This window comes from Vigna angularis, chromosome 9 (genome assembly GCF_016808095.1).
Source record: "Vigna angularis cultivar LongXiaoDou No.4 chromosome 9, ASM1680809v1, whole genome shotgun sequence".
NCBI lineage: Eukaryota > Viridiplantae > Streptophyta > Magnoliopsida > Fabales > Fabaceae > Vigna > Vigna angularis.
In genome coordinates, this window is record NC_068978.1 from 19156002 (window position 1) to 19182057 (window position 26056).

General features: G+C 35.7%; 1 protein-coding gene across 11 annotated transcripts; it reads left to right on the plus strand.

Moving 5' to 3' along the window:
• Positions 1–1967: 1967 nt before the first annotated feature.
• Positions 1968–20351, plus strand: LOC108347413 (uncharacterized). Of its 11 annotated transcripts, XR_008245307.1 has the most exons (5): positions 1971–2998; positions 6132–6233; positions 14289–14464; positions 14699–18723; positions 19986–20351. XR_008245307.1 is itself a non-coding variant. In XM_052868541.1 (3 exons), the coding sequence occupies exons 1-3, from the start codon at positions 2120–2122 to the stop codon at positions 4847–4849; spliced, it is 996 nt and encodes a 331-aa protein (XP_052724501.1). In that variant the 5' UTR covers positions 1968–2119; the 3' UTR covers positions 4850–4961. The 11 variants fall into 11 exon arrangements, 6 of the variants coding, with proteins under 6 accessions (XP_052724501.1, XP_052724503.1, XP_052724505.1 ...); XR_008245305.1 differs by lacking the exons at positions 6132–6233; positions 14289–14464; positions 14699–18723; positions 19986–20351 and adding exons at positions 4013–4043; positions 4764–4929; positions 5034–6110 and having other exon boundaries at positions 1968–2998; XR_008245306.1 differs by lacking the exon at positions 14289–14464.
• Positions 20352–26056: the final 5705 nt, after the last annotated feature.

Consider the following 26056-nt stretch of genomic DNA (forward strand, 5'->3'; position numbering starts at 1 on the left):
GGTTCTAGATTCAAGTATACTTGAAATTAGAAAGATAATATGTAGACATATGTTACCTTGATGTATGCTTGATTCTGGAATAAAATCTTGTTGTGGAAAGTAGAGTAATGTTGATGTATCGTAAGTTTTGGATGGAGTATGACTTGGTTGAGTTAATATATGAATAAAGTTGAATATAAATGAAGAGCTTATTTTAGGAAGGAAGAAATTTTATTAAATGTATATAAATAGGTGACTTTTTAAAGTGTATGAATATTAAATACTGATGCATGAATGACATATACTTGGTAATGAAGATAAACCTACTTTTTATTCTGTTTTAGTCTAAAATTAGAGAAAGAAAGTTTTAGTGAACGGTTTGCTTTTTTATAATGTTGTTGCCAAAAAGAAAAAAAGTAAAATGTGGTTGTTTTATTCTATTCTGCCAGAAAATTTCTACTGTCTTTATTCTCTTTCGCTGAAAATCTACACTAAAATTTGTTTTATTCTATTCTGCCAGAAAATTTCAACTGTCTTTATTCTCTTTCGCTGAAAATCTACACTAAAATTATTTGTTGTTTGGGTTAAAAAGAAATTGATGCTGAGAGTTTTGCTGTTTTGATTATAATGCTGCAGAAGTATTGATTGAGTTAGTTGATTAAATCTTGTTTAAAATATATATTTATACAGTGTAGATGCAGGACATATATATTATTGTATGGAATGTTAGTCATGATTGATATATATTATATTATATATATATATATATATATATATATATTAAATTTATTACGTTGTTTATTATATTAACATAAGTTTTCGGTTGAAATTTTGGATCTAAAATATTATAATTATTATGTTATATATTATACAGCGTACTAATATATATTTTGTTTAGGACTTTGGGTATACAGGATTACAATGTTATATATATATTATAAAGTGCAATCAACTTTTCTAGTAGAATATTTAAAATAATATATTACAAAATATATATATATATATATATATATATATATATATATATATATATATATATATATATATATATATTAGATAGCTTGTAAAAAGGAGTTATTAGTATATTATATTAAGTATTAGATAATGGTTTGGAATTAAACCATTATATTTTGTGTGACATCCTGGCACTGACGAGGGCGGGGAGTGACGCCGGTGCAAGAGATATGGTGCAGGGGCACAGACAAGGAGCGGCTCCTGGTAGGCTTCGAGTGGAAGGAGTACATGGATGAATCGAACATACACGGAAATCTGGAGACTGTATAAGTATGAGACTATACAGTTGAAGGATAGCTTAAAGGAATTGATTTGACTACTCATATCACCAAAATGCATTTGCTTTTCGGTAGCCTTTGGCCTGGAGTAATTCTGGGATGGGTGACCTTCTGGGAAGTTTTCCTGGAAAGTGTGCATTTGCTTTTCGGTAGCCTCTGGCCTGGAGTAATTCTGGGATGGGTGACCTTCTGGGAAGTTTTCCTGAAAAGTGTGCGAGTGAGGACAAAGCATATTGAAAAGCCTGGTGGTGATTTGTGGGGGCAGTCGATGGTCCCTGTGAGTTGCCGAGACGTAACAGTGGTGGCTGGGTGGAAAGAAGACACTTTCTCTCTCTAGTTTTTGTGCTCGAGTTTCTCTCTCAAATGCTTCTCAGATTGTAAATCTGAAAATTTCGAAATGAAAATGAATTTTGAAATCTGTACTCAATTCTCATTATCACGTAATTATGATATTAAAAAATCATTTTTCACGTACACCACTAAAATTTGAACACGTGTTCCGTGTCTAAATATTGTTTGTTGAAGTATTATTTTCTTAAAATTATACAAGCAATAACTTATGATTAAATTATAATAATTATAATAAACCAATACAAAGAGATTAAATTTTGAATGGTTTCTTTAATATTTAAAACAGTTAAAGAAATATAAGATTTACGAAATTATTGTGATTTTTTATGTACTGTTAACTGAAAAAATTGTGAATATTGAGCATAGAAAAGAAGCACCGGAAAGTGTCTTCGTATCTCGGTTTCAAGACTCTCTACTGGTAAAGAAAAACGGACTCAAGAACGCTCTATTGTGAACAAAGATCCGTGATTCTCACTACTCTCTCTCTCACCGCCGCCATGGACGATCCACCGTTGCAGAAGATCGCGATTTCCGGCCCCACACTTGCCTCCCTCATCCAGCGTTTCTCCACTTCCCCCTCCGCAATCCGCGGCCTCCTCTTCGGCCACGTCACCCACCTTCCCACCACACCCTCCGACGACTCTCCCTCCACCGTCCCCACCCTCCTCGCCACCGTCACCGGCTTCCTCTGCTCCCCCTCCTTCCATGAATCCTCCGGCGATGTCATCCCCTCCGCCCTCCACCCTCACTCCTCCGTCCTCGGGTGGTTCTCCGCTCGCCGCCGATCCGCCCTCCGCCCCTCCATGCGCGATTTCTCCGTCACCTCCTCCCTCTCGTCTCTCTCAAAATTCTCTACCTCAATCGATAACTCAAACCTAAACCTAAAGTCAAATTCCCCTGAACAACCTTCTCTCTTCCCTCCCTGCGTCTTCCTCCTCCTAGCTTCCCCTCCCTTCGACAACGCGTCCTCCTCGCACGTGCACACGCACGAGTACCGCGCCTTCCAGTTCCGCACCGGGGCCCAGTGGTTCGAGCCCCGTTCCCTCGACGTCGTCAACATCGGCCCTGCCTTCCGCGGCCACTACGGTGCTTTCATCCCCACCTCGAGCCTCCCCGCACTCGACCGCGGGCTCTGTGGCTCCCCGATGGATGACGGTGGCGACGAGAGGCTCGCCCGGATGAAGCAGGCCGCCAATGACCAGAGGGAGCTCGACGGGTGCGTCGAGGGGTTTGAGGTTGGGAAGTTGAGCAGAATGGTCGGGTCTGATGCTAGGAGCTACACCGAGGGTTTGGAGGAGTTGTATAAGAAAATGCTTGTTAAGATTCAGAATTTGACTAGCTTGGTGGACGAGAGTTCTGCTATGGTTCTTGAGCAGGTGACATTACTATTAGACTTTAGTTTTCATGCATGTAACTAAGTTTGCATTGTCAATCCATTGGAAACCTTGCTTGTGTTTGATTTCAATTGCAACATTTTATTTGTGTTTGATAGTTTTTTTTATTATTTACTTTTTTCTGATGGAGTTAGAAGGAAAATTTACTTGAGTTAAATGCTACACTAAGTTACATTTTTATTCAATTCTGGTTTAGTTAAACTCAACTTAGTTTCCTAACGAAAATCCAAACTCGCTAAGGGTTACAAACAAACTTATGATGTGCTTTGGGTGTTAATGGATATCCTAGGGACCGAATTAAAGTATATAAATGTGGGCAATGCTTTCAAAATTGAATTAGTTCCAAATCCTACATTCTAAGAGATACAGAGGAGGAGCTTTCAAAAACTCATCTGTTACAGAAAGCTTTATGTTTTTAGCAGAGAAGCTCTTGAAAGCTCTTCTATCTTGAATCCATACAAACTCATCTGTGACAATTTGCTTGTGATTGGATGATTGTATAAAAATCTTAGAAAGCATACACTACCAATTATGAGTCTATCCTTGGAATGATTGGGAGATTCTAAATACTGTTGTTGTTGTTGTGAATGTTGGACAATTATATTTATTATAAACACATGATGACCGTGATTAGAATGTAGTAGTGGCTGTTGCTAACGTTGAGTGCTTGTTTGTTATATGGCATGTTGATTAGTAGAAGAATGTGGTGGTTGTTTAAATGTGGGGAATGTTAATTGACTATAAGTATTATTGCTTTTGATTGGGAATGTGTTGATGTCAAACTACTGTTTTTTAATCAAGTTTTTGAGGTTTTAATTTAGTGGTTGACAATGACCGATTGAAACTAATGTGGCTTGCTGCCATGGCCTGATGCATTGATGGGAATTGAGATGTTGTGGATGTGCCGTTTTTTTTTTTTTGTGGTTTTGGAGTCTTGTACAACTATTTTGTTGAATTATTTTAATTAGAGTAATCAGTAGCACACGTTTGTGCCAGTGTGGAATAGAGCAGCTTGCCCATGCCAGAAGGTTGCAGCCATGGTTATCAAACTCGCGAGTTACTCGTCCGAGTTTGCGTTTCAACATACAGCTTCCGAGTTAACTCGGAAGTAAACTCGCTTTTGATGTAAACTCGGTAAAATCGGAAGCAAACTCGGTCAACTCGTCCAAACTCGAGAGTTTGCAACCGAGTTGGCGAGTTTAGAGAAGAATTTTTTTAAACCAAAAACGACAACAACCATAATCGTTTGGTGCGCAAAACTGAAAAAGGAAAACTTGTCGTGAATAAAATGGCGTCTCACCGCACGATTGTCTCTTCATGCTCGTGGTGCCACCGTTTGCTCACGCTCGCGGTGCCACCGTTCGCGCACCATGTCGTTGCTTGCTCGTCGCACAGTTGTGTCGTCGTTTGCTCGCTTGCCATTCGTGTCTCTGAGGTTGTCTTTAGTCTTCTTTTCGGTTTCAAAAGGATGATTTTTTTTTTCCTTAGCTGCGCACCGTTTTCTGGAGGAAGGGATTTAGGGAATTTGTGAGTTTTGTCGGTTGCAGAAAGGGACTTAGGGGATTTGTGAGTTTTTTTTCTCTCGTGGTGTGCAGCTTTTAGAAAGGTAATATATATATATATTATTTATAGATATTTTAAAATATGTTAACACGAAGTAAACTCTTACGAGTTTATGATTCGAGTTTACGATCCGAGTTTACGAAGCTCCCACGAGTTTACGTAAACTCTCGAGTTTGACAACCTTGGTTGCAGCCATTGTGCATTGTGAATTGTGGGCCACGTTATTTTGACAAAATTGCAACAGATGCGCAGTTGCAGGGAGGTCTGTGATGCGATTTAGGATTCACCTAAGGGACACAATTCCAAGCTGGGAAACAGGGTCACTTAAGTGTTTGTTTTCTTCGTTAAGGGTAGAAGAGTAACTTTCCTTTTTAACTTATGACCAATAATTTTCACTGTCCTATTTATTAAATTAACCCTTCCCTCTCACACTTTGCCTCTCTATTTCCCTCAGTGTTTCCAATGAGGCTTCTGGTGGCACTTCTGGCAGTGCTATGCAACCAACCTGACCTGAAGCTTCTTACAAAAACTGCACCTTTCTTTCTTCCTTCTTTTCCCTTCAGCTATGATGGCTTCGTCTCACCCACCCCACTGCGCCACTCAACCTGCTCAACCAACCTCTTGCTGTTTTCCTATTTTTGAACATGTTGATTTGTTGTTTGCAGTTTTTTGCTGCTCAACCAACCACTCATCTGTTTATCGTTTCTTTCAGTTTTCACTGACATTTCTGGCTTAATGTTTAGATTTATTGTTTGCATTTTTGCTCAATGCTTTTAGTCAATTTTTAAAATGTGGTTAGTTTTCTGCATTTTTGTAATTGATATATTTCTCTGTGCTTTTTTCTTCTATTTTGAAGTTTTTTGTTTTCTGCATTTTGTCTACTTCACTCTACCCTTTCAGTTCTTAATTTTCCTGCTAATTCCATTTTCTCCCATCAGTTTGTTTGCCTTTTATTTAAAATTTTTTTCAAAGCATTTTGTTTTTGACTACTTTTCTTCAGATTTGATTTGTATCTTCCATCTTTTCATTTTATTTCTCTACAATTATTTTTGTAGGCATTATACTTTTCTTTTCGAGATATCTTTTATTGGATTGCTGGAATGCACTTGTGTTTTTTGGATATTTGTATTGATTGTGTTTCTTTTTCTTCATGCTCAATTTTCTCCCCTTTCATCATTGTAGTTTTGTTTTGTCAGTATTTATATTTTCCCACCATTTTAGTCTTATCAATTTCTTTTCCTGACAGTTTACGTAAGCTGTTCAATTACCGAGTTCCTAAACTTTTCCTTTATGTTCTATATATATTTGCCAATTTGACTTGCAAAGATCAATCAATATTTATATTCATGAGTAGTCTCAATGAGACACTTTTCAAGATTACTGAACAGCTTGAAAACCTCCATGAAGTGGAAAGGATTTAAGACTAGTGATTGATTGCTGTGAGGATTGAAAAATCATGACATGGAATTTGTTTGTTGCCTGTCTGCTGATACAAAATGATTGAATTTTAAGTTAACTCGTGCTTGATTTTTCTTTTATCAACTTTGAACAGGAAAATCATAATAGGAAGTTAAAACACAAAATTTTTAGATCTGCTGCTGCCTCAGAATAACTTCCTGTGTCAAATCTGGTGATCCCTTCTTTTTTTGTTCAGGTAAGTCTTGTTTTTTAAATTGCGTTTAGCTGAATTTTCATTTTCAGCAATGTTGTTGAAATAAATAAGTAATTCATATACCAAAGAAAAATACAGTGGAGCTGTTATATTGTGGAAGTAGTTTATCACTTCATTCATACTAGATTTGTTGTAGTAGGTAGGTCTTGTCCCTGAGAATGTTTTCCAGTTTGCACAAGCGATGCTTACAAGTCCAACTGTTATATATCCAGGACCTTTCTGCTAAACATCTAAAGCTTTTCATAAAATATGTACTTTAGATTTCAACTTGTATAATATGCAATTTCATGAAATATATTGGTGTGAACTTTGCCTTTTAAACAATTCGAGTTCTAGGTTAATATTCAGTTATTTAAGTCTGTCACTTCAAGGAAATGACCTTCCTGTCTTGGACATATGTGATCACTCATACTCTAAAACTTGTCACCTAATACAAACTTTGACATCTCCAAGCACGGCAATCTTTGTATATGAAAATATTAATTATGATATTTAACACTTAGATGATTTAAATGTCTTAGTGCCTGTGAAATATATCTCTAATATTTGTATGTTGAATTTATTCTTTTGGACCTAGACATAAAGATATACACACTTTTATAATAATAATAGTAATAATTTTTGTTTTTAATTTATTGTGTCATTATATTATCAAATCTATTGTTAGTTGTTATTTTGTGTTATATTGGGGCTTATAGATAGTGTCCATCCCTATGCTTCATAAGTTTGCACTTTTAACTATTTCATTTGCATTTACTCGTTAAATCTTCTGTTTCAAATTATCAATTCAAGAACTCTGTTGTGTATAATTTTCAAAGCTGTCGTTGTTAGAGACCAAGTATAAGGATCTTCAAGTACCTTGGTTCATTTGTGACCTATGAAGAACGGATGTGGGGACACAACTAAATTAAAAGTCATAGGACATGGGGACACAACTAAATTGTAATCACAAGGCATGGGGACACGGTTAGCAGCCAAAATAAAACTTTATGCCAAGAGTCTGGTATTTTTCCTTAGGTTGGTAATAGGCCATCGTTTGGAGAGTGTATGATGTTTCAATAGCATCACTTAAATTCTTGGTACCCGAAGTATTCTTGGTAATAGGCCATCGTTTGGAGAGTGTATTTTTCCTATCTCCTCCTCTTCCTTGTGGTGCAACCATTGCTGATGTTTCAATAGTATCACTTAAATTCTTGTCTTTTACCAATGTAGGTGTTGAAGTATAGTGTCTTTATTATTATTAATATTTATGTTAGGGCTTTGTTAGGGGCTTCCTGCCCTTTTATATTTCATATAGGCTCATTAAGTGAAAAATATAAGACTTTTCATCTTCTCTCAACTCTTCAAGTTGGTATCAGAGCCAGACCTTTGTGTCTTCTTTGTCTATCGTCGGTGGCATTGTCTCTGTCATTTTCGCCGTTCGCTCCGCTGTCCGTCGTCGCTTTTCGCCGTCGTCGCCGCCAAGCATTGCTTTCTCCGGCGAAGTTAAGGGTTAGGTGCGCCTTGAGAAGCGCAACCCAACCCTGGTGGTCCCATCCTCCGAAGCCAACACACCAGCCGCCACGTGCCGCCTCTTTCTGGCCAGTCTCGGCTGCATGTTCCTCACGCGCCGCCTTCCCGGTGTCGGAGTTACATCGCATCACTCCAGATCGTCTCACCGGGGCTTCTTGAGTGTGTTTTGATTCTTGTTTCTCCGTTTCGTTGGCTTGGGCTCATACCTAGGGTTTCCTTCCTCACGTTTTTGAAACCCTAAGTCCCATTTCTTCTCGCAGTCGTAAAATGGCCTCTTCTACTGAATTAATTCCTCTTTATCTGCTACCCCTATCATTACATCTTCAAAACTGAATTGGAAAAATTATTTATCATGGTCCTCTGCTGTGGAATTGTGGTTTCTTGGTCAAGGACACCATAATCACGTTGAACAAGATATTTCTATGGTCCCAGATGAAGAAAAATCTCAATGGGAGAAATTAGACTTTCAGTTATGTGCTGTTTTTTGGCAATCGGTTAAGCAAGAGGTTCTAGATATCTTGAGACCCTATAAGACATGCTCCTCTTTTTGGAAAAGGGCCCAAGATATTTTTGCTAATGATGTACGTCTTTTCGATGCAACCCAAAGAGCAACTTCTCTCAAACAAGTCAACCATGATATGGTTTCCCATATAGCAAAAGCTCAGGCTGCAGTAGAAGAGTTAAAGAACTTCTTTGTAGCTGATTTATTAGAAAATCTCAACAAAAAGCTTGACAAGTTTTACATGGTCCTAATTTTGAAAAGTTTACACCCTGATTTTGATCATGTGCGTGATCAAGTTTTAGCCGGTGATCAAATCCTGTCGATGGATGGCTTAGTTACTCGACTCCTTCGGGTACCTACATTGGTAAAAGATGAGAATTTAAGTGATGCTATTGAAACATTAGCAATGGTGACACCACAAGGAAGAGCAGGAGGTAGGAGCAATCGTGGAGGACATGGTGGTCGAAGTGGACGTCCTCAATGCTCATATTGTAAGAGAATGGGTCATACCCAAGATAAATGTTAGGCTTAATACCCTATTTTGTCCCTAGTTTCGCTCGAAAATGTCAAATTAGTTCATCCTGTTAGGATATTTATCCTATTTTATCATCATTATAGTGTGTCAAGGGTTATCCTATTTATCATGATTATATTATGTCTAGGATTATCCTATTTATCATGTACTTGTGTATAAATTTATTCTTATAAATAGAAGATTGTGAGAGGGATCAATCAAGCCCTCTAGAATTATTTTGCAGTTTCAATCTTAAGTTGGTATCAGAGCGGGTCGATCCCGCTCTGGTTTCTATCTCGTAATATATATCTGTCCGGCGCCAAAGTTCTTCGTCGCCCGCCACTGTCCATCGCTGCCCGCCGCCGGCCACCGTCAACCGTCGGCCACCGCCGTCCGTCGCCGGCCACTGTCCGGCCACCGTTCGGCCGCCGTCTGGCCACCGTCGCCGCCGGCCACCGCCCGCCGTTGTCGGCCACCGTCGTCCATCACTGTCACAGTTTCCTTCGTCTAAACCCTTAGGGTTTTCTTGTTCCAAATTAGTACTATTCGTCTTCTTCAGAAATGGCGTCTGACAGTACTCTTTCCTTCTCTGGAAGTCCATCAATTACCTCTGAGAAGGTAAATGGAAAAAATTATCTATCATGGTCCTCCACTTCTATGTTTTCTGAGGATGAATATCAAGAGTATTTAAGGTTAAAGTCTAACACCTTGGCACAACCATCTCAATCTCCCAATACATCAACAGCTTGCGTTTCTCAATCTATGGAATGTCAAAATTCATGGATAATTGACTCAGGTGCTTCTGATCACATTTCTGGTAATACCTCTTTGTTCTCATCTATTTCCTTTCGAGAAAAACCTCATTTCATAACCCTTGCAAATGGATCTAAAACTTCTTCCAAAGGAGTCGGTCATGTTTCTTTGTCTCCCTCTCTCAATCTCAACTCAGTCCTTTTTGTCCCTAATTGTCCTTTTAATTTAATTTCCTTAAGCCAGTTGACTAAAATGTGAAATTGTTCAATAACCTTTGATCATAAATCCTTTGTTATACAGGAGCGTGGTTCGGGGAGACAGATTGGAGAAGGATATGAAGCTGGCGGATTATACCATTTTGGATCTCGTCCAAGGGTGTCTTGTGTTGCTACTCCTAATCCTAAAGTGCTACATGATCGACTTGGCCATCCTCATTTGTCCAAATTAAAAAAGATGTGTCCTGAACTTAGTGGTCTCCAAACCTTAGAATGTGAGTCATGTCAATTGGGAAAACATGTTAGATCTTCCTTTCCTAAAAGGTCTCAATCAATATGTAATTCTAGTTTTTCCATCATCCATTCTGATATATGGGGACCTAGTCGTATCTCTTCCTTTGGTTTTAGATATTTTGTTACCTTTATTGATGAATATTCAAGATGTACTTGGGTTTATCTTATGAAAAATCGTTCTGAATTGTTAGCTATCTTTACATCCTTTTTGAATGAAATCAAAAATCAATTTGGTCAAGTAATCAAAATATTAAGAAGTGATAATGCAAAAGAGTATTTCTCATCCTCCTTTTCTGCCATCTTGAGTTCCCATGGTATCTTACATCAGTCTACTTGTCCTCATACACCACAGCAAAATGGTATAGCAGAACGAAAAAATAGACACTTGGTTGAAACTGCTCGTACCCTTTTGCTTGGTGCCCATATTCCTGTCCATCACTGGGGGGATGCCATCTTAACTGCATGTTATCTTATTAATAGGATGCCCTCCTCCTCTCTTGATAATAAAGTCCCTTTCTCCATTTTGTTTCCTAATGATCCTCTCTTTCATACATCTCCCCGAGTGTTTGGCTGTGTATGTTTTGTTCATGACATGTCTCCAGGTCTAGACAAACTCTCCGCTCGCGCTCTCAAATGTGTCTTCTTAGGCTATTCTCGACTTCAAAAAGGATATCGGTGTTACTCTCCTGAAACTAAGAAGTATTACATGTCTGCCAATGTCACATTCTTTGAACAGACTCCTTACTTCTCTCCATCTGTTCAGGATGTTTCTTTCCTCCAACAGGTCCTTCCTATTCCAATGGCTGAGTCAAATAGCTCCACTGTCTCTGTCATTCCAACTCTTGATCACAATCCTTCTACACCTGTTCCTCCACATACTGAGATCATCCCACACAGGGCCCCAATGGATAGTCCACCTCCCCAAGACAATGGTGAATCTCCTACTTCAGATTCTTCTCCCTCGTCACCTCCTCCCACGCCTCCTGGTGCAAATGATTCAGCATGGCCTATTGCCCTCAGAAAAGGTACTCGTTCCACTCGGAACCCTCATCCCATTTATAATTTTCTAAGCTATCATCGATTGTCGCCCTCCTATTTTTCTCTTTTATCTTCAGTGTCCTCTGTTGTTATACCCAAGAATGTGAAAGAAGCACTTGATCATCCTGGATGGCGACAAGCTATGATTGTAGAAATGCAGGCTCTTGACCACAGTAATACTTGGGAGCTGGTGCCCCTTTCCCCAGGCAAAAAGGCGGTTAGTTGTCGATGGGTGTATGCAGTTAAAGTTGGCCCTGATGGTGAAATTGATCGGCTCAAAGCTCGGCTTGTTGCAAAAGGTTACACTCAGGTTTATGGTCTTGATTATTGTGACACTTTCTCTCCTGTAGCCAAGATGACTACTATTCGTCTCTTCTTTGCCATGGCAGCCATTCGTCACTGGCCACTTCATCAATTGGATATCAAGAATGACTTCCTACATGGTGATCTTGAGGAAGAAGTTTATATGGAGCAACTTCCTGGGTTTGTTGCTCAGGGGGAGTCTGGTATGGTATGCAAATTGCATCGATCTCTATATGGCCTCAAGCAATCCCCACGTGCTTGGTTTGGAAAGTTTAGCTCCATTGTTCAAAAATTTGGGCTAAAACGCAGTGAAGCGGACCATTCAGTTTTTTATTGTCATTCTTCTCTCGGAAAATGTGTTTACTTAATAGTATATGTTGATGATATTGTCATTACAAGAAATGATGTTGTTGGAATATCTCAACTAAAAGAGTACTTGTGTAAACATTTTCAAACCAAGGATCTTGGAAGTCTCAAATACTTCTTAGGCATTGAAGTAGCGCAATCAAAAGATGGAGTTGTAATCTCCCAAAGGAAGTATGCTCTTGATATATTACAAGAAACAAGCATGATTGATTGTAGATCGGTAGACAGTCCCATGGACCCAAGCCAGAAATTAAGGACAGAAGAAGGTGAATTATTCTCCGATCCAGAGAGGTATAGGAGGCTGGTTGGCAAACTGATTTATCTCACTATTACAAGGCCAGATCTATCTTTTGCAGTTGGAGTGGTTAGTCAGTTCATGCAAGCTCCATGTGTTGACCATTGGAATGCTCTCATTCGCATTCTAAGGTATGTAAAGAAGGCTCCCGGGCAAGGATTGTTATATGAAGATAAAGGAAGCATTCATGTCTCTGGGTATTGTGATGCAGATTGGGCAGGTTCACCTATTGATAGACGGTCTACAACAGGATATTGTGTTTTTTTGGGAGGAAACATTATTTCATGGAAAAGTAAGAAACAGAATGTAGTAGCTCGATCAACCGCGGAAGCCGAGTATATGGCAATGACATCACTAACATGTGAACTTATATGGGTGAAACAATTCCTTCAAGAGATTAAATTTTGTGACATCCATACTATGAAGATGTATTGCGACAATCAAGCTGCTCTCCACATTGCATCAAATCCAGTGTTTCACGAGAGGACTAAACATAAAGAAATCGATTGTCATTTTGTTCGTGAAAAGTTGTTGACCAAAGAGATATGTACTGAGTTTATTGGGTCAAACGATCAACTCGCAGATGTATTGACAAAGTCATTAAGGGGTCCTCGGATTGAGTTTATTTGTTCCAAGTTTGGTACATATAATTTGTATGCTCCAGCTTGAGGGGGAGTGTTAGGATATTTATCCTATTTTATCATCATTATAGTGTGTCAAGGGTTACTCTATTTATCATGATTATATTATGTCTAGGATTACCCTATTTATCATGTACTTGTGTATCAATTTATTCTTATAAATAGAAGATTGTGAGAGGGATCAATCAAGCCCTCTAGAATTATTTTGCAGTTTCAATCTTAAGTCATCCTTTAAAAAGTGTCAATTATGTCCTCACTTAATAAAATTTACATCAATAAAATCCCTTCCGTTAAATCCGTACAAATAACGATAACTATTTTTCTTTCTCTTCTACTTTTTTTGTACAATGTAGATTTTAGCAGGTTTTTCTCTCTTCTACTGTTCTTCTTCTCTCTCTTCTACCAATTATACAATATTTAAAATAGCAACACCTTTGGAGGAGAGAGGATGGCATAGCGATCGAGGGGTGGCATCATGATCTCCGGTGTAGATAGAGTAGTCAAGGTCAGGGATCTCCTCTTGGATGCCTCTGACGGCGCACCAGAGCACCCTCTCCCTGCCGCCGCCGTCGTTAGTATACGGATGGAAGAATCTGACGGCTCTGCTCCTCCGTCGCTTACCGTTGACTAGAGCAATGCATAATCCAAAAAGTATGATCGTGATGAGCGCAACGATTATCATCGTCAACATCAAATCGCTGAGTTCCAGTGGCAGATGTTTAAGGCTTCTTCATAATTGTTCAACAAATTGAACGAGTAATTCAATTTTTTTGGTTCCTCTTTGATGGTTCAGACAAAAGAAAGAAAAGTAAATTATTTTCCCGCGATCCAATAAAAGATATTCATTTTAGCTCTTTTATATGGTGTAATTAAAAAATAAAAATAACTTTTAATTATGTTATTCAGAAGTTAAAATTAAATTTTAGATTACACAACTTGAAAATAATTTTTTTCTTTAAAAGAAAATTTTCAGATAAATAAACTAAAATAAACAAATGATTTCTAAATTTTTGAATACCGTAATCTAAAAATTATTTTTGTCTTCAAATTACACAGTTCAAAAATGACAAAATAAAAAAAAATCATAAAGGTTTCAGAAAAAAAAATATAAAAATGAAACAAAATACTGCCTGACAGATATTAAACATAGATAGGCTGAAGTTGACCTGTCCTATTAAATAAAATAACATACCTAATATTTTATATTTGAAGATATTAAATAAGTTGACTTTCTATTTAATATATTTTTAGTAACATACAATATTTAACAAAGGTGATGCTATTTTAAGTATTGTATAATTGGTAGGAGAGAGAAGAATAGTAGAAGAGAGAAAAAATCTGCTAAAACCTGTTTTGTATAGAAAAAGTAGAAAAAGTAGAAGAGAGAAAAAAATAGTTAATGTCGTTTGTACGGATTTAATGGAAGGGATTTCATTGATGCAAATTTTATTAAGTGAGGACGTAATTGATACACTTTTTAAAGGATGGACTAATTTGACATATTTGAACGAAACTAGGGACAAAATAGGATATTAAGCCTAAATGTTATTCCTTGCATGACTTTCCAGACATAGCTGTTCATGTGTCTAAATTTGATAATTCAGAATCTAGAACTTTTGATGAAGAATACCAAGAGTTTTTGAGGTACAAGTCTGAGAAGTCTTCTAATCTTGGTCAATCTTCCTCAATGACAAATGTGTCAACTGCCTGCATCTCTGAATCTGTGGAAGGTCTCATAGTCCATGGATTCTTGACTCAGGTGCCTCAGATCATATCTCTGGTAACATCCATTTAATTTCTTCTATGTCCTATCTAAAAACTCCTCATTTCATTACTGTTGCCAATGGATCCAAAGTTGCATATCAAGGGATTGGAAAAGTTTCTCTATCTCCTTCACTAAAATTGAATTCTGTTTTGTATATTACTCATTGTCCTTATAATTTAATCTTTGAGTCAATTAACTCGTTTCTTAAATTATTCTGTAACCTTTTCTGCTAATTCCTTTGTTATATAGGAACATGGTACGAGTCGTTTGATTGGAGAAGGACATGAGTCATGGGGACTTTATTTCTTAAAACCTAACTCCTTAGTTTCCTGTTTTGCAACTTCATCTCCAAAACTTTTGCATGATCGGTTGGGCCACCCAAGCTTATCCAAGTTGAAGATGATGGTTCCAAGTCTCAAACACATTCAAGTCTTAGATTGTGAGTCTTGTCAGTTAGGAAAACATGTTAGATCTTCTTATCCTAAAAGGTCTGAGACGTAATGTAATTTTTCCTTTTCAACTATTCACTCTTATATATGGGGACCAAGTCGTGTTAGTTCTTTTGGTTTTAATTATTTTGTAACCTTCATTGATGAATTTTCTCGATGTACTTGGGCTTATTTAATGAAAGAGAGATCTGAACTTTTGGCAATATTTGTGTCTTTTTTTAATGAAATTAAGAACCAATTTGGGAAGACAATTAAAATCCTCAGAAGCGATAATGCTAAAGAATACTTTTCTGCAACATTTTCTTCATTCTTATCTTCCCAAGCAATTTTACACCAGTCAACATGTCCCTACACTCCACAACAAAATGACATTGCAGAGAGAAAGAATAGACATCTCATTGAAATTGCACACTCCGTGATGTTGAATACTAATGTTCTTGTTCATCATTGGGGTGATGCAATCCTATTACCTGTTTTCTGATCAATAGGATGCCTTCTTCCTCTCTTGAGAATAAAGTCCCTCACTTTGTCATTTTTCCAAATGACCCTCTTTACCTTGTCTCTCGTATATTTGGGTGTACTTGTTTTGTTCATAATGTTTCTCCAGGTCTTGATAAACTCTCTACAAAAGCTATTAAGTGTGTCTTTTTGGGATACTCTCGCCTTCAGAAAGGGTATAAATGTTATTCTCCCTCAACCAAGAGGTATTATATGTCTGCTGATGTCACATTCTATGAGGACACACCGTTTTTCTTGTCCTCCATGGAGGACTGTTCATCTGTTCAACAAATGTTTCCTCTACCATCATGTGATCCCTTGGTTACTCCTGCTTCTTTACCTCAAACTCAAAATGCAAATGACATTGTTCCTCTACCTCTTCTCACATACCAGCGTCGGACACAATCTCAAACTCAGAACATTGAAGATCCTCGAGACTCAGATCCTCCTTCATCAGATTCCCAAACCATGGATCCTTCATCCTTTTGACCCTCTCTTGACTTAGATAATAATTGGCCTATTTCCCTTCGGAAAGGTATTCGCTCTACTCGTAATCCTTATTCTGTTTATAATTTTGAGTTATCATCGTTTATCTCCTCCATATTTCTCTTTTGTTTCTTCCTTATCTTCCATTAAGGTTCCTAATAATGTTCATGAGGCACTTGGTCATCCTGGATGGCGACAAGCCATGATTGATGCAGGCACTTGAACACAATGGCACTTGGGACCTTGTTCCTCTTCCTCCTGGTAAGAAGCCTATTGGTTGTAGATGGGTTTATGCTATTAAGGTTGGTCCTACTGGTGAAATTGATCGTCTTAAAACTCGTTTGGTAGCTAAGGGATATACTCAAGTCTGTGGCCTTGATTATTGTGATACTTTTTCTCCTGTGGCTAAAATCAGTATTGTTTGTATTTTGCTTGCTATGGCTGCCATCTGTCAATGGCCCCTTTACTAGTTGGACATTAAAAATGTCTTTCTTCATGGTGATCTAGAAGAAGAGATATACATGGAGCAACCTCCTGGGTTTGTTGCTCAGGGGGAGTCTGAGTTAGTTTGCAAATTACATCGTTCCCTCTATGGCTTGAAGCAATCACCTCGAGCTTGGTTTGGTAAATTTAGTCGGGTTGTGCAGAATTTTGGATTGAAACGATGTGAGGCGGATCATTCAGTATTTTATAGTCACTCTTCTCCTAATAAATGTGTTTATCTTATGGTCTATGTTGATGATATTGTCATTACAGGAAATGACGTCACTAGAATTGATCAATTAAAGAATCATTTGTTCAACCACTTTCAAACCAAAGATCTGGGTCGACTAAAATATTTCCTTGGTATTGAAGTGGCACAATCGAAGGAAGGTGTCATCATTTCACAAAGAAAATATGCTCTTGATATTTTGGAGGAAACAGGCCTGACAAATTGCAAGCCTATTGATAGTCCTATGGACTCAAATCAAAAGTTAATGAAAGACCAAGGTGAACTTTTCTCAGACCCAGAGAGATATAAAAAGCTTGTTGGAAAACTTATCTATCTTACCATAACAAGACCTGATCTTTCTTATCTGGTGGGAGTTGTGAGTCAATTTATGCAAAATCCACATGTTGATCATTGGAATGCAGTGATTCGCATTCTCAGATATGTAAAAGGAAACCCAGGACAAGGATTGTTGTATGAGGACAAGGGAAGCACTCGAGTTGAGGGATATTGTGATGCAGATTGGGTTGGTTGTCCAATTCACAGAAGATCTAGAATAGGATATTGTGTTTTACTTGGAGGGAACCTTGTATCTCGGAAAAGTAAGAAACAAAGTGTTGTTGCTCGATCTAGTGCTGAAGTTGAGTATCGATCTATGGCTCTAACTACATGTGAACTTGTGTGGATTAGACAACTCCTTCAAGAGTTGAAATTTTGTGAAAATGAGCATATGAAGTTGTATTGTGACAATCAAGCTGCCCTTCACATTGCCTCAAATCCAGTGTTTCATGAAAGAACAAAACACAGAGAGATTGATTGTCATTTTATTAGAGAGAAGTTATTGTCAAAGGATCTTGTTACTGAGTTTGTCAACTCTAATGAACAACTCGTAGACAATCTGACCAAATCTCTAAGGGGGCCTAGAATTCAATTTATATGTTCTAAACTTGGTGCATATGATCTATATGCTCCAGCTTGAGGGGGAGTGTTGAAGTATAGTATCTTTATTATTATTAATATTTATGTTAGGGCTTTGTTAGGGGCTTCCCGCCCTTTTATTTTTTAGAACTACTATCTCCTATAAATACAGTAGTAAGTTGTATTAGGCTCATTAAGTGAAAAATATAAGACTTTTCATCTTCTCTCAACTCTTCAAGTGTAGGTACCCGAAGGAGTCGAGTAACTAGGCCATCCACAACGGGATTTGATCACTAGCTAAAACTTGATCACGTACATGATCAAAATCTGAGGGTAAACTTCTTAGAATTAGGACCATGTAATACTTGTCAAGCTTTTTGTTGATACTTTCTAATGAATCAACTACAAAGAAGTTATTTAACTCTTCTACCGCAACCCTAGCTTTTGTTATATGGGAAACCATATTGTGGTTGACTTGTTTGAGAGAAGCTATAGTTTGGGTTGCATCGAAAAGACGTTGTACGTCATTAGCAAAAATATCTTGTGCCCTTTTTCCAAAAAGAATATCTTGTGCCCTTTTTCCAAAAAGAGGAACATGTCTTATAGGGTCTCAAGATATCTAGAACCTCTTGCTCAACCAATTGCCACAAAACAACAAATAACTGAAAGTCTAGTTTCTGCCACTCAGATTTTTCTTCATCTAGGACCATAGAAACATCTTGTTCAAGGTGATTAAAGCAAGAAACCATAATTCCACAATAGAGGACCATGATAAATAATTTTTCCAATTGAGTTTTGCAGACATAATGATAGGGTTAGCAGATAAAGAGGAGTTAGTTCCAGTAGAAGAGGCCATTCTAAAGCTGTGAGAAGAAACCAGACTTAGCGTTCCAAATAACATGAGAGAGGAAACCCTAGGTATGAGCCCCAACCAACGAAACCGAGAAACAAGAATCAAAACACACTTAGGAAGCACTGGCGAGACGACCGACAATGGTGCGATGTAACTCCAACACTGGGAAGGCGACGCAAGATGAACACGTGCCTGAGACTGGCCAGAGAGAAGCGGCGAGTACGGAGGCTTCTAGGAGGGGACCACCAGGGTTGGGTCGTGCTTCTCAAGGCGCACCTAACCCTTGACTTCACCGGAGAAAGCAACAGTTGACGGCGACAGAGAGACGATGACACCGACGATAGACAAGGAAGATACAAAGGTCTGGCTCTTGATACCAACTTGAAGAGTTGAGAAAAGCTAAAAAGTTCTATTTCACTTAAAAAATCTAATACAACTTACTATTGTATTTATAGGAGACAATAGTTCTAAAAAGTAAAAGGGTGGAAAGCTCCTAACAAAACCCTAAAAGGAAAATCCCTTACATAAATATTAATAATAATAAAGACATTACATTTCAACATACATGAATGATTGAAGACAAGCAATTTGCGTGAAATGCTTATTTTGTCATTCTTTTGTAAGGAAGCAAAGTGCCTACAACAATAAATATACTCTTAGAAGTTTTTTTAGTGCGATTGCCATAGAAAAATGTCATATCAAGTTAAATTACAACTAGGACTTTTCAAATTAAGTGGGAAAAGTTTAGAAAATTATTTGGGGAAGGTAAAATCCTGATTCTTAACTGAGGAGTGCTAGGAAAACAATAACACATAATCTAGTATTGATTAAAATTTATTGAACCTAATTAAGAGAGAGACTCGTTTAATCAGAAGTGAGACTTACAAATTTGTGATTTTCAATAGAATTAGCCAATAATAGAAAATGTTCATGAGAATGTGTTATTGACATTTCTCTTATCAATTTGGGAAATGTGGTTGAATCGTTAGTTAAGAATCTGAATTTTTTCTCATTTTAGTTACACACACATGGAAACATGAATATGGTACCATGTCTTGATGTTTTATTACTGTATTTTTAGACAATGCTAGTATCTGTATGCTGTTCATGTTTATACTTCATGGGTGTTTTATGGTTTAGTGGTACTTCTGCTTCATCATCATCATCTCTCTCTCCCCTCTTTTTGGTTTTTACTCTCAATTTATATTGGAACATTTACCTAATAATATCATTATATTATAGTGTTAAAACTTGTGATTTTTATTTTTATTGGAAAACAAACTAATGCTATTTATATTGAAAATAATTCAGTGTCATAGTTTTGCAATCTAAGTGTCCAGTTTTCGTGGGCTTATTCTAGTGGTGATCTCTAGAACAGCCTGAAACAAGAGGAAGAGTTTGTGGCATAGTTCACCAGGCTTCTGTGTATGAAAAGCTGATCATGAACTGCTATAGGATGAAAATCATGTTTCTGTAAAATCATTTTTATTTTGTGCAATAATATCTCATGGTGTATTAAGTAGCTTCATGTTCTCACTAATGTTATGGTTAGAGAAAATAGTTGTTATCCATTTGGTCAATCATATCGATAATAACAAGCTTATATTATGTGTGGCACGGCAGAGAAGACTGGCTATGGACATTTCAGCGTTCTGTGCTTGATCTGGATCAACAATTTCTTCTAGTCACTTCAAAAGTTAGTTTGCTGATGGACCTTTTGGTGGTCATGTGGTATATGCAGTCCAGCTGTTGTAGATGATGTAATTTTCTTTTTGATGACTCTTCAAGCTGAAGAAGGTAGTAATTGTGCAGAGCAGTTTTGAATGATGTGATCTTTCTCCATATAAGAACAATTAGATATTTTTCATGCAGTGATATATGCCAGCCCTATTCTGTATCTTTTTTTCAGCTTTAGTTGTTGCAATGTCGTGTTCACAAGGTCACTTTACAAGAGAGAAATGAAATCAACATGTGTTGCGATATTGTTAATAGTTGCAAACTTATTATTCTACTCCTTCCATAAGACGTTGTGAAATGCATACCTTTGAAAAGCATACTTGCAGAAAAGTGGTTAATAATTTCCGTTGGTTAATGGAGTGGCAATGTTTTCCTCATGAAGGTATGTTCTATTGTTCTTTCGTTAGTTTGTCTATCGATTGTTAGTCTTTGACTCTATTAATTGGATGCTTCTTTCTGCGTATTATAACTGTCACTTCATTCATTTTTAGAAAGAGATTTTTGGAATATATTAATATTTTGGATTCGGAAAGCCCATCTGGGTATACGAGAATCCAAATTCCTTGCGGGACTTTTGATGCCCATTTGTTCTGTTTTTGTACTTCACATTGTTTTACCAACTTCATTTAATCCTTTTTGAAGTTCACCACGAAGTATTGAAATGGTTGAAATGAATGTTTGGTGCGTTCACAAACAATATTATTTAATACTTGCATCAGCTTAAAATATTAAACTAATTGTATGATTTTTTACGTTAGTGTTTGGTTTCCTGAATTAGATTGATAAATTAATTTTATACTGATAAATATTTTTATCAAGTGATCAAACTAATAAATATGAAATTTCGGAATAATTTTTATTCAGGCAAGTCACATGTAAACCTGTAATGTTTCCTAAAGAGCTTGTCTTATAATTGATCCTGACGAATTCTTATATAATTTCCAGTTAATAAAAATTAACAGTATGCTTGAGCAAGTTGAAAAAAAGATTAAAAAAAAAGGTGAAATACTATTCATAACCTTTATTATGGACTTGTAATTGAGTTTATTTAAGTATTTGGAAGATTAACTGAAAATTTATAGGAATGATTCCCACAGAAAGATGATGCATGAGCAATGAGAGTAAATACTGCATCAGGTCTGTAGAAAGCAGCTTATTCGGAGCAGAGTGTTTATTATTGTACCCAGTCCAATAGATAAAAGGCAAGCAAAATATCCATGTAAAATTCTGGAACAAACCTACATGTATGTGTGGATGGAGATGGATATATAAGATGAGTCCTATGCATGTGATGGTTTGTAATAGTATTAATTCCAATTATTATTATGAGAACATTAAGTTAGGTTAATTAAACATTTAGTTAATTCATTTCAACCGGATTTCATAAACTGAAAGAGAGATCATCTACACGAATGAAAAATATTTAAATTATACATAAATAAATATACTTATGCTTTATCTATTTATTTTTTTATAATAAATCTCCTATCATTTTATCTTCAATAGTAGTACTAGTAGTTGTACTGGCATTGATTACAGTTATAAACGAATATAATTTAAGAAGAGAGTAATCTATTTAATACGTAAATTGCATTTTTAATATAGCTTTTAGGAAGAAATATTAACGAAAACAATATTGAAGAGAATGATAAAAATATCATACTCCAAACTAATGTTAAGAGAAAGGAAGTACAAGAAACTAAAACATGATAACTTCATCTCTTCTCCGGTGACAGAACAATATTTATAAAAGGGGTAAAACTTGAAATAACAAGAGTAGAAGCCGCAAAGTTGGGATGAGCACACGGTCAATTTAATACCGATCATTGTTAAGTACAAACAAAGTCTCACATAAGATATAACAAGATATGAATATGAGTTTATATATATATATATATATATATATATATATATATATATATATATATATATATATATATATATATATATATATATATATATATATATATATATATATATATATATATATATATATATATATAAAAGATACTTTTATTGGTAAGAGGTCTTTTGAAGTGGTATCAAGAGTAAATCCATGAGGTATAGTCAGGTGACCAATGAAAGATATCCAGAAAAATTATGGGAGGTGGAGAGCAAGAAATGCTCAATAACTATGGGTCAATAGACCATGGTGTTCTCGAATAAGAAAAAAGACTTCTGCGATAAGGGAGGTAGAGAACCATAGTCAGATAAAACAAGAGATGGACATGAGTTTATATACACATAAGATACCTTCATTGGTAAGAACCCTTGACCCAAAGTGGACAATATCTTACCACTGTGGAGATCTGTGTGTGTATATTGAACCTCCCTACAATTATTGTTAGTAGTTTGAGGTTGTAGAAAAATAGTTAATGGAGGATAGAGACAATATAGAGATAATAAAATGTAAAAGTAGTAATTGGAAGAAGTGTATTTTGTAATTGTCTTAGTTGTGGTAGATGTTGTCTTACATCAAATGGTGGAATACATAGGTATTTATAAATCTATAGATTCTTTTAAAAAATCCTAGTCACAACATATGTGGAATGTAGTATTTACTTATGTATTCTTGATGTTTTTTCTTCATATCTTAGTCTTTTCTACAATATTCTAGAATTTGTGTTGCATTTTTTATCTTTAAGGAAATTTTTATATTCTTTTAGAATTTGCATTACAAAGCTCAACCATGGCCATATTGCAAGTTTCGTATATGTCTACCCAAGATCTTACTCCTCTTGGAATGGAATCAAGTGAAGAATCTTGTTGTGGAGTGGAGAAAACATACCTAAATTTTCTGTCTCTTCTTGAGTTTCTTATTGACATGTTGCACTGGTACTAAAATATTTCTTTTAAAACATTTTTCTTCTTCCTCATTATAAGAAGCATTTTCATCAACTTCAACATCTCAGTTGATGATGAGCTCTTTTGTTCATAGGTTGTAGACTCGATAACCATTTGACTGTATGCTAAATCTCAAGAATATTCCTTGTATAGTCTTGTCTTCAAGCTTATGACTCATTCGATCAGGAACATATATGTAAAGAATAAATCCAAATACATGTAGGTGTTTAGTTGATGACTTTCTTCCACTCCAAGCTTCAATAGGAGTCTTGTCTTAGACTGTCTTAGTTGGACATCTATTTAGAATGTAAACTGTAATGCAGACTACTTTAGCCCAAAAAATGTTAGGCATACTTTTTTCTTTTAGCATTTATGTTACCATTTCCATGACTATGCGATTCTTTCTCTCTGACACACCATTTTGTTGTGGAGTATATGCGATGATAAGTTGTTGTTTTATGCCTTCATCTTCTCACAATTTGTCAAACTTGTGAGATGTGTACTCCTTGCCACATTCACTTCTAAGTACTTTTATTTGTTTTCCACTTTGGTTTTCGACAAGGACCTTGAATTTCTTGAATATTCCAAAGACTTCTAACTTCGCCTTTAAGAAATAGACCCATGTCATTCTAGAAAAGTCACCAATGAAGATGATGGAATACTTGTTGTTATGATGTGAAGGTGTCCTATCGGTCCTCGAGACTCCATTATGGTGTTGTTTCCCAACTAAACTTTGACATTGATAAATTTATCAATGTCTTTGAAGATGCTTTCATCCTTCGCCATATGATTGTTGCATCCACTATCCAACTACCAACTTCCTTCCCCGCTAGAAGATTCTTGATTGGTATAGAATAAGCGTTGCTCTTGATTATGTTCTTCCACAAAGTTTGCTTGATAATTATTTTTATTTCGACAATACTTCTTTAACTGACCAAAATTCTTGTAATACTGACAATAAGGTTTTCCATGATGCCAATATTTTTTTTTTCAAGTGACTTGTTTTTTTACAAATGCCACATGAAGAATATGTTCCTTGACGATTCATAGAGAAGCTTTATAAAATTTTCTTTATTTCTATAAATTTCTCCTTTACTTGTATTTCCTTCATATTCTTTATTTCCAGACTGTAATTTTAGTTTTGATTAAAAGACATTTTCGATTGAGTCTTCTTTACGCCTTTTCAATCTTTGTTCATAAGCTTCAAGAAAGTCCATTAATTGTGTTACTGACAATGTAGCCAAATCTTTTCATCATATTTTTGGGAAATAGAAATTAAAATTTTCTCAACAATTTTTTTGTCAAAAATATTTTCCTCATACGTTCTTTTATTTTAGAATATTAGTCTTTCATTCTTATTAATTCAAACTCTCGTCTTAGATAATGAAGTTTAACATTGTGTACTTCGTCGCTTCCTTGAAATTCCTTTTGTATTATGTTCCAAGTTTGCTTTGCACTTGACACCTATTATTCTTGAAAAAATTGTGTCATCATTTGCTTGTTGAAGAGTAAATAAAGCCCTTGAATTCTTTTGCTTATTCTCCTTCAACTCCTTCTTCTGAGCTGCAGATTAGAGGTGTCTTTTAGAATAGTGAATCCTTCTTCTATAATCTCGCATAAATCTTGAGATCGAAAGAATGTCTTTATTTTGATACTCTAAAAATTATAATTTTTTCTTGTAAAAATAGGTACTAGAATTGATGATGTTTAATTGGTAGTGACCATAGGTTGAGAAAATATTTTGGAAGTAATATAGAATGAAGTTATAGTTTTGTTTAAAGTGGTTGAAAATTTTATCTATACCTAGAGTAAATGACTGAACGTAGCTCTAGTATTACGGTTAGTATTTTGAGGTAGTAGAAGGAGTAATTGATGTGGTAGAGAAAGTCTCGAGATAATAGAATTTGAAAGCACTAGTTGGAAGAAGTGCATTTTGTAGTTGTCTTAATTATGATAAATAATGTTGTCTTATATAAAATAGTAGAGTACATGAATATTTATAAACCTATAAATTATTCTAGAAAATGTTAATCACAATTTATAATGTTCTAAATTTTTATTTATGTAAGAATGTTTTTTTTTTCTATCTTAGACTTCTAGACTTTGAATTACACTCTAATAATTATTTACCCCAACCATTATGTACCAGCACATTGAGATTGTTTCCAGTTCTATACTCATGACACTCACATATTATCTTCGATTTGCTTCTCTCTCTTTATTTATAAGCTACTCTTCCATCTTCATCTATAATTGTTGAGAAAAACAAAACTTTATATATGTATATTAGAGAATTTTGAAATGGCTAGGTTGAAGGGCATGCAGCATTTCCAGTGTTCTTCACAGCTCTAAGCAAAATATTAGCATTGACCACATAGAAAGATTGCAAAGAGTAAGAAAACGACACTACTTAGTAATGCAGTCAGTTCGTTTCGAATTAAATGACATGAAAGGTCATTGTAAATTAAGTTTCTCAACAGTTACAATTCTAGTCAAGTAAACAAACTGAACCCTTAAGTAATTTAAGAGTTGTTGAATGCAATAATTAAGTTAAATGTGAAATGAGAAAGATGGGAAATGAAAGATATCCTTCGCAGAAATAGTTTTCTATTGGTGGATGTTCATGATTTAAGTCAAAGATGGAGAATTACTTATGGTTCTCCGTCAATATTTATCTCACGGATATGGAAGATTTTAGGTCAACCTTCACCATCATTTTAATTTTAATAATTAGAAATATATATAAATATGATTAATATTTTAAGTAGAAAATAAAACAATTTGTTAATTATAATTTAAAGAATTTATTTTATTTTAAAATATATTTAAAAAAAATAAGATTTGATGATTATTTAGTTAGAAAAACAATATTATTAAATATTAGTTGATATCTACTATACTATAAGATGAGAATAATAAAATATGATATTTTTCCTTAGAAATATAAGATTTATAAAGATAGTAGAGAATAAAGTTTAGGTGGAGACTTTTAATAGAAACGGTGGTAAGTTAAGGAAGAAAGAAAAATTCTTCAAGGTTGAGTTTTGAAGGGGAAAAATGAAGAAGTGATGGGTAAGAGACACGGGAGCTAAAATTATTTTTTTTTTCTTTTA

Bases quoted from the DNA above. Each gene is read 5' to 3' on its own strand.
- LOC108347413 (XM_052868541.1), top strand. From the start codon at position 2,120: ATGGACGATCCACCGTTGCAGAAGATCGCGATTTCCGGCCCCACACTT. The intron at 2,999-4,012 runs GTGACATTACTA...CGTTTGTGCCAG, and splicing joins CTGCTATGGTTCTTGAGCAG to TGTGGAATAGAGCAGCTTGC. The intron at 4,044-4,763 runs GGTTGCAGCCAT...TTTGACAACCTT, and splicing joins GCAGCTTGCCCATGCCAGAA to GGTTGCAGCCATTGTGCATT.